At 45.5% G+C, this 14,340-nt stretch overlaps 1 protein-coding gene across 2 annotated transcripts; it reads right to left on the bottom strand.

Moving 5' to 3' along the window:
• Positions 1 to 2,702: 2,702 nt before the first annotated feature.
• On the bottom strand, positions 2,703 to 13,740 carry LOC111839878 (RNA-binding protein 5-like). 2 transcript variants are annotated; one of them, XM_072715293.1, is made up of 25 exons: positions 13,550 to 13,740; positions 12,707 to 12,763; positions 12,391 to 12,559; positions 12,154 to 12,303; positions 11,041 to 11,110; positions 10,551 to 10,624; positions 9,624 to 9,707; positions 9,224 to 9,284; positions 8,759 to 8,827; positions 8,359 to 8,519; positions 8,117 to 8,214; positions 7,921 to 8,008; positions 7,756 to 7,824; positions 7,580 to 7,646; positions 7,376 to 7,473; positions 7,109 to 7,232; positions 6,914 to 7,005; positions 6,651 to 6,836; positions 6,409 to 6,555; positions 6,230 to 6,325; positions 5,914 to 6,093; positions 5,608 to 5,682; positions 5,421 to 5,521; positions 3,625 to 3,754; positions 2,703 to 3,313 (listed from the first exon to the last, which is right to left on the bottom strand). In XM_072715293.1, the coding sequence occupies exons 2-25, from the start codon at positions 12,721 to 12,723 to the stop codon at positions 3,188 to 3,190; spliced, it is 2,532 nt and encodes an 843-aa protein (XP_072571394.1). In that variant the 5' UTR covers positions 12,724 to 12,763; positions 13,550 to 13,740; the 3' UTR covers positions 2,703 to 3,187. The 2 variants fall into 2 exon arrangements, with proteins under 2 accessions (XP_072571394.1, XP_072571395.1); XM_072715294.1 differs by having other exon boundaries at positions 7,580 to 7,643; positions 13,550 to 13,739.
• Positions 13,741 to 14,340: the final 600 nt, after the last annotated feature.

Genomic DNA, 14,340 nt, shown 5'->3' with positions numbered 1-14,340 from the left:
TAAAGGTATATATTTTCATAGGTCAATTCTTCAAACATCTAAGTGTAGATGGGAGGGGGGTGACAAAGGGGTCCCCAGACACCCTACAGTGTTGAATTTGGGGCAGGCAACCCCGGTCAGTCTGATTCTTCCCACGTGTGTGGATTCTGACATCTGCTTCCAATACTGGAGGGAGGTATGGAAAAGTACAAATGAAATGAAGACAGCGGTGAATGATGTTTCAGCAATTCTGGGGGAAGGGAGTGCCGAAAAACAACGGGAAATCATCACAAGCAACTACAGAAACAGAATATTCAGTTCCCACATCATGATGATAGGAAAACGAAAGCTTTATCGCTTATGTCCCATACCCTTCTTGTGTAAAGCAAAGAGAGCATTCTATTTATTTTTTGATTGCATAACATACAATTTTATACTTTTCTACCTGTCACAGACAGTCTTAGAACAGGCCATTGAGATCTAAAGAGGCTGGATTGGGATTTATGTGCTGAAAATGTTATTTTTATGAGCGCCATACCAACAGTGGGAGGCCAATTTCATGCCTAAGTGTAAAATAGACCCTCTTTATACATTTGATATTAAGTGACTTAAGTGAGAGATGCCAAGGCAAAGAGACATTTCACTTTCATATGGCTTTCCTATTTTAAATCAAGTGTAAAGTGAACTAAAACTACATTTTGTCTGGCAGTTGAAAAATACGTGGTTATGTGAAACTGATTCCTCAAAATTGCTCTTATGTGCAATTGTGTATGTGAGATGAGCAGGAATCCCATTCGCGGTGTCCTCCGCTTTGTGCTGCCTGTCTTCTCCCTGGGGCAGGCTCCAGCCCGGCTACAACCCTGTACCGGATATGTGGTTATGGAAGGGAGACGACATTTTTCCATCTTTAGATTGTTTAGATAAAAAATTATGTCAGACGCTCAGCGATCCCAAAAATAGCCCAAGTCCTTGTAAAACTGACAGAAATTTGAGCAGAGACTCATTTCATCATAAGATGTTCAAATATTTTTTGTAAAGGCATTGACACCATTTGTATAATACATCACATGAACATCCAAGACGTCAAAGCAGGCCATCCTCACTGCGATGAGGGCTGCACTGCAGTGGCAGTCTGTCAGTCAGAAATAAAACATGAATCGGCTAGACAGCTGCCCGATAGATCACGTCATACCCGATACGAGGGAGATTTTTATTTTATCCAAAAAAAAAATGACTTTGGATGTCACGAACAACTTGACCTTATCCACAGAGCTCATGCTCACAAATGTTACCGAACGCTTCATCCCACGACCTCCGAAATAATAGTGCCAGACTCACAACATCTAACTAGTGGCTCTTGGAATGTTTTGCTGACCGGGGGGGGGGTCTTGCGGTACATTTGTGGAGACTGACTGGGTACAATGGAATTTCTTCACATTTTAAATGTTTATAGACACACCCTGGTAATCATCTCCTGACCCCCACTTCAGAAATGATGATCTCTGATCTAGCAGACAGAGAGGAGAAGCTGGATCCAGATCACCGCTGAAGAGGTAACCCACTGAAGGAAACCCTAAAGCCCTGAGTATCACTGGCAGATAGATAGTCCTGGTGCTTTAAACTACTTGTACAAAGACAGTGATACCATTGCAGAGGTCACTGCAACAAGGCCATTTTAACCACAACAACCCAGGATGAATCTGGAGGATCTTACAAAGGGACAAATAGGAACCCACCTTACCTGCAAGCCAAAACACGAGGGCAGTTCTAGGACCTGATTATACCGCTGGTGTATTTCAGGAAAGATGGTCATAGAGATTTGAAGTACCAACAGATACATGCTTGTTGCCTTCTTAATCCTGTGTCTTTGCTCTCCTTTGTGTCAACAAAAATGTTTATAAATAAATAAAAAACCAATGATATTATTTATGCTTATACGGGAGAAGTAAAATTGGCATTAGCAAACATTTGTGGGTGTTCTAATGGGTATATGCAGAACAAGAAATGTTTCACATTTTTACCCGTCTACTAGAACTGGCCGCACAGGGTGCGACTGTCTGACTGTGACAGATTAGGGTTGCTTAAACAACGTGTTGTATAAATATGAGACAAACAATTACCATCTAATGTAAAGATTAAAAAAAATTTGCAAAAATTAAATGGCATCACAATATGGAAGTAATCTGGTCACTATCCTCAGATAATTTTCCAAAAGGTAGATTTGAAAGCAAATCACACTGATTTAATGCAGTGCAACTCAAAGGTCAGAGCCATTGCAACGATATTGCCCCCTAGAGGCTATCAGAACAATTACTGAATTTAAAAACATTACACTAACGATCGGCGTCATGTAGAGTCCTCACACACACTCCAACACCTTTTGAAGAGCTCATAAATGCCTAAGTAATCTCTCCCAGGGCATTCTAAACTATTTTAGCTCTTCATTACTCTTCAAATGCCTTTTAATTAAGGTGTCTCCTCAACCTTCAAACCAGCATAAGAAAAAAAAAAAAGAGAGAACACTAGTAACGTCTAGAAAAAGCTATTTTCATACATCCCTTGAATTCACAGTTCGCCTCACTTTTGCCATAAAAAGGTAACAGGACAGTTAAAATAGCAAGATAGCTGAAAAACTACTTTGCCTGCCAACCAAGAATTATTTGCATATGCAAAGTTCAGCTGTTACTTGAGAGCTGAAAACACACCAACCCAAACTACAAATCCATACTAAGATGGGGCCCAGGGCAGGATTTATTTCTAACAGACAAACAGAAAGATTACACTCATTTATTTTTTTTCTGTACAAAATGAAACAATTCATATAAACTGTACATTCGCGAAACGCTACAAACAGTATTTCACAAAGAATAAATGTATGTTTTCTAAATATATACATATTAAATTAGAGCAGGCATCACATTCATCCTGGTATGAATGCTGAATGCTGTCAAAAGTGAAAATGGCTCCAAGGACACAGACAAGACGAAGCAGAAGCCATCACTTACACTCCCACTGAGAAACCAACCATATCAAACTCCGCACCTCCCCATCTGAAGTAAGGCTGCGGCTAATTAGCACATTGACTTTCACCACACTGAACACCAGCTTGACCGTTCAACCAGACTAGACATGGACAGATAGCAGAAGCTCAAAAGGTGGCATTAGTCTGCTGAGGTTAGTCTGATAGGAGGGCGACAGGAGAACCGTTTCACTCCAGATCTGTGAAGCGTGCAAACATGGCCTTTCGAACAGCATCTTTGTAGGTGTCAGAGGTGGACAGTTCGTAAGAGCTTGCTTTCGTTCCCAAACCGGCTCCCTTCATCCTCAGCGAGGTCTGCAGGAAAGAGCTCAGGGTCAGTTACAGAGCCCTGGATGGGGCGGGGGAGGGGGTCAGGGTTAGGCTTACCTGGATGGGTGCGGGGGAGGGGGTCAGGGTTAGGCTTACCTGGATGGGTGCGGGGGAGGGGGGTCAGGGTTAGGCTTACCTGGATGGGTGCGGGGGAGGGGGGTGAGGGTTAGGGTTACCTGGATGGGGGCGGGGGAGGGGGGTGAGGGTTAGGGTTACCTGGGTGGGTGCGGGGGAGGGGGGTCAGGGTTAGGGTTACCTGGATGGGTGCGGGGGAGGGGGGTCAGGGTTAGGCTTACCTGGATGGGTGCGGTGATTCCCTGCTGGTTGCGGCCCAGTCCTTTACCCTCCTGCCAGCCCATAGCCTGGAGCATTTTGTTGCCGAGGTTGTCACTGTTCAAACCGTCCTTGGTGGGCTGTTCGTAATTCCTACAAGAGTCAAGAAGTAAAGGGTCCGTTTGACAGCTGCACAATGTGCAGAATTAACATGAACATCATGTGTTGCACATGCAATCACCGTATCTGCCGTACTGCGATAGCTGGGCTACAATAAAACCTAGCAAGCTCTAAAGTTTTAATGATCATTCCTTTTCAAGACTATCTGGAATATGTTTAAAAAGGAGAGAGAATCTAAGGTTAGCTGCCACTGCTTCTGCATGAGCTCTGCATGCGCTTGCCGGGCCAATCATAATGATTTTTGTCCTTCCTGTTCGACCCACTCAGTGTGGCACATCTGACAAAATTTCAACAAAAATGAGCAAGGGACATAAAAGTGAACAAGGGTCAAAGGACATTTGACTTCCACTGTATGACTGTATACAGTGGTACCTCAGAACTCTAATTTAATCCGTTCAGAAGATTGAGTTGTGATCGGTTTTTCCCCCATAAGAAATAACGGAAAACCAATTAATTGGTTCCTGGCCACAAAAAATTAACACCTAAATATGTTTTTTTTTTTGCATTTAAACACAAAATGAACTGGATAAAAGAAGAGCATATACTGTACTAAACACATCTAAGCACATTTATCAAAACAGTAATCTGTAAAGTAAGAAAATAAATGTATCCAAACAATGTGTCCTGCCCAGATTGTCCGCTCCTTCCGTGTGCCATGCCCCCTCGTTAACCCCGTGTGGAATCCCTGTGTGATCAGCTGTTTCTGGTTGTTGTCATTAATCCTCTGTATTTCGTCCACTTATCAGTTTGTTTCCCCAGTCCGGTCATTGTATTGTCCGTCTGCGTTTTGCCTGCCTTACCTGTAATTAAACCCCGTATTCCCCGATACCCTGACGTCTGCGCCTTTGTCTCTGTTCCGTCCCCGCTCGGCATGACAATATTATTATAATTAAATGTATTAATGGTTTATTATTAATATTAAAATAATGAATAAGAAATCTTTATTTTTAAATGTATTTTATTATATAATGATAATTACTGTTACTGTCTATCATTGTCTAAATGTACTTTTACTGTCTAAATACATGTATTCAGCTAGTGTAAACATGCACGATGCTATCACAGCGAATGCGAGGCTGAAACTGAAGTGTTACCCTTTGTTTCCGCTGAGAGACATGCCGGGTGACTCATTTCCCCGCGCGTACAATTTCTTAGGTCGCCGTTCATGGTTTGACTTCTGAAATTCAGATCGAGCTCTAGGTAATTTTTTTTCGAACTGGTTGGTTCGACTTTTAAGAAATTCAAGTTCTAATGAGTTCGAGAACTGAGGTACCACTGTATTTTGGATTCTATAAATGATGAGCGAAAGCAAGAGCTTTGTCTGCAGTGCTTAGCGTGTTAATGTGTTAACTCATGGCAAAACCACAACTTATTTGACAGACTATTGGTAGATAAGCTGTATTTGGCTATAGTTATAAAACTTTGATTTATAAATTTGGAGTATTAATGGCAAAAATTTCAAATATCTCGATATACTTTGTTCCCCCAATATCATGCAGCCCTAGTACAACTGCAAAAGAGACAGTAGAAAGGAAGAATTACCTTGACTGAGTTAGTGTGGCACCAAGTTTCTGCTACTTCAGAGAAACATTCCATTTTTGTTAGTAGGGTTGCTGCTATCCCTGGAGTAGATACTTACACTGCTGCTGGGGGCGGCACAAGTTTCTTCTTTTTCAGTGGTGGGGGCTCAGGGACGCCATACTTTTCCCTCCTCTCAGCCGCTCTATCCCTGTACTTCATCTATAACCATCAAGACAACGTCACTGACGCTGCATGCAGGGGCGATTAACTGCAGCAGATGCACAGGACCATGACAAATCTGGTACCTCTGTTTCCTTCTTTTCCAGCTCCTCCAGCTCAGATTCTGTAAATTTAGATCGTCTGTGAGCTTCCAAGTTTTGCTGCATGAACAGAGAAATGAATTAGCGCAAATATCATCAGTTGCAGTGTTGTTTAACACAAAGCATAAAACAGCTTCAGATAATCTGCAAACAAATTAACCTAAGAAGCACAGGGAAAGGCAAGTGAAACATTTGCCCAACTCCCAGTCCAGATGAACTGCTTTTCCATTCCTGCCTGTGTCAGTTAGGTCCCCCAGCACAGGGCAGGTTCTCCGAGACACTCCCACCCACCTTGTGCAGCTCTGAGAGCTGCTGGTGACGCAGCAGCGCGTCCTTATTGGGGAATTGGCGACGACACAGCAAGCAGGCCATTTTCTTCCAGTCTGTCAGCTTATCGGTGGCCTCAATCCCACACTCTAGCTCCACCTCCTCTGGATCACTGTCCCCGCTGTATGCTTCCACCAGCCCTTGCTAACATGAGCGACAGACTGCATCAATTGCCTTTTGTCTTGGCGAGTCACCTCTCCACATTTTATACAGCTCAAAGTAATGCACTGGAACAATGCTTAAACCCGTTACAGATGGCAATAACGTCCACCATAGTTACCAGGAAAGAGTCTCGTACATTAGCAGGATTCTCCTCTTCTTCTCCATTCTTTGCCAGCTCATACATCAGCATCTGCTTCTCCATTCCTGCTCCAGGCTGCAAAAACCCATGTCAATACCACCAACAACAACACCCAACTACACCGATAGCTAGTGCATTCTGATCACGGAAGCGCCTACCTTCCTCTCAAAGAGCGCAAAGCCAGCATCTGCTGCAGCGGACTCCTTCTCCTCCTCTTTGCCCTGGTTCAGGGCTTGGAAGCTGCTCTTGAAACCCTCCTTATGTTTGTTCATGCTCTTAGCCCAGCGTTCCATGTCTTTGGCAATCTGGTGGAACAAGCAGGCAGGCCAATCACATTGCTAATGAGCTTAGTTAATGGAAGTCACTATCCTTGTTAATATTCCCCGAACCATAGAGGCACCTGTTGTGCTGTTTTGTTCTTGGGCTTCTCCTTCTTCTCCTTGGCCTCTTTGCTGGGCGTAGTGGTACTAGGAGACTGTGCTGTCGTGCTGGCAGTCTGGGTCGAGACTGGGTCAACTGCAGGTATATATGTCCCCTTCTCACTGTCCCAGTACAGGTACTGTTTTGTCTGTGGGTTGTAGAAGTACTGTGGAAAGAAGGAGACCAATCAAATCTCAATTTCGATGGAAACACAACTTCCAGTTTCTGGCCATCAGCACGCACCTGGGACTGTGGATCGTAGTACAAGCCCATCTGTGAGTCATAGTAGTAGCCAGAGGTCTCATCATACTGGTAGGTGGAGGTATCTGGGGCAGCTGATAATGACGAGAGAGAAGCTTAATGCCCACTTGCCCTTATTTCTACCGTTAATCCGCAAAAACAACGCTTCCGTTTGGTTTGTTCTCTTAATTGTCTTACTTGTTTTCCTGTCAGCCGATGGTGCAGCAGAAGTTGCCACGGAAGTGGTGGCGGTTCCCACTGCCGAAGTCACAATGCTGGTGGACTGTGACTTGCCGTCTGTCTGCAGACCTCCTGCCTGAGACTGCAAGAAGATCAACCTGACATGTCTCAAACACAAAGTCATCCATGACACTCCTACCGCAACCTACTGCAGAACCTCATATGATCAAGGAGCCAACGCAACAGGGATGCCACAGCAGACGGCGCCCCGGCAGGTGGACGTACCACTGCGACAGGCTGGCTGACGATGTGAGGCTGGTAGACCTGTGCGCTCTGAGAAATTACCACCCCTGCACCGGGCATGTTCCTCACCCCAGGGGCAGCTGCAAGGGCAAATCAAGGGTGAACAGTAAGTTGATATAAGTGCTAAAGGCAGATTGTAAGAGATTAAATCAAAAATGCAGCAGCAAGACACTGCGGTCTTACTACCTCCAAGTATCCCGTTGCCAAGGGCTGGGTCCGTTCCCCCAGCCTGCTGGAAGTCTTGACTGTGCTGCTTGGGGCATACAAAGACAATTGGGTATGACGACCCAGCAAGAATAAGAACAGCAAGAACAAGGAATAGAAGATCAGTGGCATTTGGAGATACCAGCATATGACCTCACCTGGGCATACTGTGTGTAGCCTTCCTGTAGATAGCTATAGTCAGTGGCTCCACGCGCTACCTGCTGTGGCTGAGACAACACAAGCATCTGTTAGTATGCCGATATACTAGCGTCCAAAGCAAGACAGGGGATTCTGGGAAATTCTGAGACAAGAGAAGCGGGAACCTGGCTAGAGGACCACTGCGCGGCTGCAATAGCTGTGCTGGCCACTGAGAAGGCACTGATCCGGTTCCCATCCGGCAACAGCAAGTTCCTAGGAAAAGCCACATCATTAGAGTACCTTCAGGGAATCACATCAAGTGCCTTGGGGCTCCAGGCACGTGACAGAAAGCCATTAGGGCAGATTCAGAGCTGAACTCACTTGCGAGCACTTTTGGCATAATCCACACCAATGGTCTTTCCATCTATCTTCAGGGCAGGCTGTAAGCCCAGGAGGATTGAGAGAAGCTGACAAGCTTCCTACAAGACAGAAGCAGAAAACACACGGTCATATTTATGCATACTACTGTTAATTATAGACATAAATGACAGAGCGTGTTCCACTGAGGACATTTTGGGTCACGCCTTCAACCAGGAAATGAAGAATGAGATGTGGCCACTTACCAGGGGAGATGCAAGCTGGACAAAGGCGAAGCCTCGGTTCTGACCCGTCTGCTTGTCCTTGATCAATCGGATGTTGCTCACAGAGAGGTTGCCATGAGGAGCCAGAGCTGTGGTGATGGACTCCACCGTGGTGAGAGGAGTGATGTTCCTCAGGATGATGGCTGTTCAAGTCCACATCACACAGGTCACAGGGCTTGAAGCACCTCCCACTTTTGTGCTACATTTACCATTGCCTATGAATTCTGCCACTGACTGCATCTACATGGTTTATTCATGTTGAGGGATACTGTAAACTTCCTTAGGCATGAAACACGACCATTCCACAGAAGTCTTGAGTGACTTAATGTCTGAGTGGACAAGCCCCCCGCTGAAGTCAGAAGAAAATAAGCTGGAACCATACTGTCTCCGCAGTAATCTCCAGTTTGCAGGAAGTCTGGAGTCACTCTGGTGGGACTTGTAGACTCGCACTCTGAAAGCACAAGAGGCAACGCTATTAGTTAAGTCAAAGGTGAAGAAACGTCACAGGACAACCAGTGGGGTTTGCAAAGGAGCAGCATCAGCAGGGTTAGCTTGCACAAGTGCGAATCGCACCACTTCTGGTACAACAGCTCATACACACAATGTGCAAGTCATCCTACTGGATGCACATCTTGCCATGATAACCATCAACAAGAAAAAGACCCACGGAAGGAGGGGGCTAAAGAACATTACGCTCAAATACACAGGACCCGCAGAAAGCTCGAGTTCATAGCTCGAGTGCTGTGGGATGAGGGGTGTTGGCGGCCTTCCCTCAAGCCCCAGTGCCCCCGCCAGAGTGCCAGCAGGCTGATGGTTGGGGGGGGGCATGCTGGCACAGCCTACTTACCGACTTTAGCTGCTCCACACCTGAAGCACTTCAGCCTTCTCCGGAAATTGTACAGGCCGCACTGCAAGCAACCGGTTATATCATTTTTATTCAAGTCCAACTAAGAGTACTGATATGTGCAACCTTGACTAGCTGCCTCGGGTCAAAAGCAAACCAGAAAATGGCTGCAATGGACAACTAAAACAGATGAGTCCCGTCCATCTGCGTGGTTGGAGATGGAAAGCTGAATGCAAACCAAAACCTGGCAAGTGGCATGAGGTCACTGGGAGTTAAAGTACCACACCAGCAAACACGGGGTGTTCGATTCTGCCGGGACTGAGGACAATGTGCCCACAGTCGGCGTGAGGAGGGAACACGAGGGGCATGTGATGGTGGGAGGTGGGGGGGGGGGGTTACTTACAGTGTTGCACAACCAGTCTTCAAATTTGTATCGGGGGTTGCTGTAATGCATGGCCACATTCTTGCCCTGGATTACCAGCTGTTTCTGAAAGCAGAGTGCCTACAGTTATTCTTATTCACTAGGTCCAGGCCCAGTGGGCTGAGCAGGTCTGATTCTGTCACACTCAGCAGGGGAAGCCTGAGAGGGGGTGGGTGGGTGTGCTCCTGTGAGCCTCAAGACCCCAGGCGTCCGGCCATCATTATCAGAGTCATGTGTGTGGGTCTATCTGGGGGCGTGTCAGACCCGAGGGCTGCTGACTCATCCTCGGCCCAAAACCTCATCAGCTAAAGGTGTAGAGGTGCCAGATGGGGCAGGACACAAATGTCTGGAGAACCCAGCAGTCTGCTTTAAATGTGTAAGTTTATAGAACCCAGAACCCGAGTTTTGGAGGCGGGGTGGGGGGGGGGGGGGGGGCGGTGCTTGTTTTGTTATTTCAAACTTTTAACCTGCAGCTCAACCTAAAGCTCACATTTTAATTTCCAGAAGAAAAAAAAAAAACAAAGGGAAGACAGTAGCCAAGCAAGGTGACTATTTAAAAATCTGTGTTTCCTTAAGCTCAATAAGCTGACATTTTGAATTCTGAGCTTCAGAGGGTCCACTGTTCATTAACATCTGTACAAGTTAAAAAAGGTACAAGTTAAAAAAGTTGGTCCACCATTATTTCCTAGTTCCACTCAAAACCTCAACACTGAATAAAGTGAATAACATAAAAAAGGTAATTTGACATGTCAGGTGTCTCAGACACTGCCTGTGATTGGTGTTCACACAAAACAATTACAAGGTTTCTACAAAGGACCCTCCAACCAAATAAGTTTCTTAAAGTCTTCTCATCAAAACTCTTGTTCAAATCTCTAAGACAAAATCTAGACTTGGCGATTGTGAAGCAACCTGATTGGTCTCCATCCATCGGGTAGCATCTTGCAAGTGATAAAACTCCATGAAGGCAAACCCTCGGCTTATACCTAGAGACAGCATTCAGATATAGACGGGAGCTGCGTTAGTCAGAGTTCTAGGAACAAAAGTCAAACTCTGTCATAAACAGCTTCACAACTCAAGAAACCCACACAGTGAAATGGTGGACGGTCTTTGGAGTGAGGAGAGGTTTGGAAATCAACTATTAAAAATATATATCTTTTTCCATAAGCAGACACCCATAAAGCCTAAACTAAAATCATTCATTACCGTGCACCTGCACCACTTCATCTTGAAAAGTGGACCCACAGCATCTTAACTTCCAATTACTCAATAAGGACGTCCTCAACCTGGCTGAGGACGAGTCTGACCATCTTATCCCTACAGCACAGTGATCTGAAAGGTGGCAAAGTGGTCTGTGAGGGGACAACTGACAAAGGAGGTCACTTGTGGACCCCAGTCTCACCTGTTCTCTTTTTCATCAGCCGCACATCTGAAGGATGAGGTCCTTGCAACTGGTCCAGGGCAGCCTTGATCTAATTGGCAGACAAGCAACATGTCGATTCAGGAGGTGTGACACAGCCAGGCTTCCACATGCCTGTCAGTTAGGGTATACCCACATTAGGCCATCCATACTGTGCCCAAGCACATTTGACCCCTAAAATCTACTTTGTTTGACTAGTGCGATTGCTCCGTACCCCCAGACTGTCCCCAGACTGGATCGAAGAGTTAGGCCAGGATACGGTTGCATAGTTTGGTCTCTACCAGCACGGCACACAGACATGACAACAATGATGCAGCTGCCACACGCATGCACACAAGGACAGTATACATGATCGGGATTTGGAAGGAATGGATTGGGTAGGTTGTACAAATCAGGTGGTGACAAATATTTAACAAACACTGTGACAAAGGGAACACTTTGGTCTACAGGAGGTGCAGTGTTTGTTGGAAAACTGGGCTGATGAGAGTATCCAGGAACAACTGGATGCAACACACAAAAATACAGGATATTTAGTAAAATATGGTACTATATTCTTATGTGTGAATAAATGAAAATCACTGCATTGAATACTTGATAAATCTATGAGGGTCATGTGTGACTCATCATGCCCAAAATGACCCCAAATAAGCCAAAAATAAGAACATTAGTCAATTACTCCATTGTGCTGTGAGATACTGCTTTTCTTCCAGTGTTTTTAGGACTAAGTGTGATCACACCCTTGAGGTGCTCTCAAAACCCACAGTCCCACAGCCCAGACAGCACATACTCCTTTTCTTACTGCAATGTCTCATTTCTATCAGCCTTCTGAGAGATACTCACTGCACAGCACGTCCTATTACCACTCAGTGCATCTGCACAGCACCAGTTTGCAATCACACAGACTGTTCCCTACAGATGGATGCTTGTTCTCCTCAAAATGGTAGAGTACCTGCAGTCACTTGGACCATAAGGAACTGACCAAATCAGCGAGAAGTGCATCGGGACAAACCCTGTACAGCAGGCTGAAACTCATGCATAACTGGAAACAAGCAGGATGTATCAAGTATATTAAATTTTTGCCAGGAGACAGCTTACATCCTCCTCGGTGACATGGAGCGGCAGGCCCCGCAGCATGATGGTCTTGCTCTCCTTCTCCTCTCCCAGCTCGCCCTGGTAGTCCTGGTCATCCCCATCGGAATGATAGCCATCTTCGGAGCGACTGCTGTTGTACCACTTACGCTCTCTCTATGGGGACAGTTGTGATGGAGAAGCTGGTCAGTAACACACAAACGTACCGTACCCTGCAACCAGAGACCCCTCGTGCCACCTCACCTCGGGGCTCTCTCGGCTCCAGCGGTCATCGTAACGATCACCCCGCCTGTCATCGCTCCAGCGGCGCTCATAGTCCCGCTCAGAGTCTCTGTCGCGCCGATCGCGCCATTCTGTATCGTCCCGGCCCTGGCTGGATCCATACCTCCCGCTGCGCTCAGTGCGACTGATGCTACACATGCGACAAGAGAACACCGTCAGCTGCCACACAATAGACATCTACAGAGACATCTAGAGAGAGGCATTTCCATAGGCATGCACAGTCCAAACTGCGTATATGAATATCAGCTGGAGTTAAGAGACTAAATGGCAGCCTCACCGTTTATCTCCTCCCATATTCGGATTCAACCGAGTCCAAGTGGCAGGTATGAGGAAACTGGAGGGAAGAAGAGACACACTGTTAAGATGAACCTATTGGCCAACTACACAGGATCCAGGTCACATCAACACAACTTCTAAAGTAGGGGTGGGCAATCTTATCCACAAAGGGCCAGTGTGGATGTAGGCTTTTGGGATAACCTTTAAGCTAGCTGCTCAAACCCAGGTGTGAGGACTCTTCGGCCAATCAGTTCCCACATGCACAACGGCCCTTTGTAGATAAGTTTGGCCACCACCGTCCTAAACAGTTCAGTGCGTGTAACAGGCAACACTGGGGTGTCACCCAGATTCATATCGTTACTCACATAGTCTGTCAACAACATACCAGCACAACGTGCCTGAAAGGAACAGATTAACCCGCCATATGAAATTCAAATCAATTATAAACGTACACCTCATAGCATCAAGGGTGTCCCGTGCCTTATAATGCCATTTGCTTGCTAGAAGATCCTTTAGACTCACCGCCCCCCGGTGCTGGATACGCAGTTACAGGGGGTGGATGAATGTGCACACATATCAGCGGATAAAGTAAAGAAGTAGCAGTAAGAAGTGGGTGTTAAACGCAACTTCTGCCCAATTTAAGAACCTGGACTGAATTTAGTCCTGTATGCGTAACAATGCTAGCCGACTAGCCTTTAAGACTTCTAAGAACGCATAGTCCAGCTAATAAAAGAAATACTTTGCAATCAATTGCAGAAGCCATTTCAGGGTGACTACAGAGCGCATGCACCAAAAAAACCCCAGATTTTAAAGACAACAATGCAAAAAGAAAGCAATAACTTACCAATATGAACAGTTACTTTTTATGTTAATATTTTAGGACGAAATATAATCATATAGAAGACAAGAAAAATAGTACTACAAATGTTACCGTTGCTTAACTGTATTTCGATTAACTACATCGGACCCACTTGCACTAGTCTATGATTTAAAATGGCTTCCAGGGCTTTCTCCTTCCCATCACGCTTTGCAGCTACACGCTGCCTCAAAGCCGAGTGCGTTCTGGGAAAACGAATTTTTAATTACTTGTTTTACTGACATTCAAATCACAGTCCGTTATTGGATGTCCTAATGACCCTCTTTAATTCAATTCAACTTTGTCGTCATTATAGTGTACAGAGGATTATCCTAGAGCTGGCGCAACAAGTCTAAAATAGAATAGGAGAATTGAATACTACAATCGTGGAATAACTATAATGTAATAGACAGTGCTTGAAGTGGGCCGGAACACAGTTCCGGAACTTCTGTATTCTCGTCTTTTGGGTTCCGCCACTTTTTTCTGCGTTCCAGTACTTACTGAAACTGATCCGACGCAGCGACAGTGACAGTGGAGAATAGACAATATCACAAGACCGATAAAAGACTACATTACCCACGAGCCACGACAGTGCCCTATCATATGCATCCACTGAGTCCCAACCAATCGCATCAGCTTTAGCCCTAGTCTATTGTTAGGCCTACAAGTATCACACTGGTCTGGTTCATGTTGTTTTAATGGGTTTTCAGTATTCCATTTGTGAATTAGAAATAAAGTAGCCTATGCCTATAGGTTATTGCTTGGAAGAATGATTAAAT

The sequence above is a fragment of the Paramormyrops kingsleyae genome, chromosome 8 (genome assembly GCF_048594095.1).
Source record: "Paramormyrops kingsleyae isolate MSU_618 chromosome 8, PKINGS_0.4, whole genome shotgun sequence".
Taxonomy (NCBI): domain Eukaryota; kingdom Metazoa; phylum Chordata; class Actinopteri; order Osteoglossiformes; family Mormyridae; genus Paramormyrops; species Paramormyrops kingsleyae.
This window is presented reverse-complemented; position numbering and strand designations above follow the sequence as displayed.

Coding starts and splice junctions, on each gene's coding strand:
- LOC111839878 (XM_072715293.1), bottom strand. Junction 7,647..7,755: donor GCTACACACAGTATGCCCAG/GTGAGGTCATAT, acceptor GTATGCCCCAAG/CAGCACAGTCAAGACTTCCA. Junction 7,233..7,375: donor TCAGCCAGCCTGTCGCAGTG/GTACGTCCACCT, acceptor ATCTTCTTGCAG/TCTCAGGCAGGAGGTCTGCA.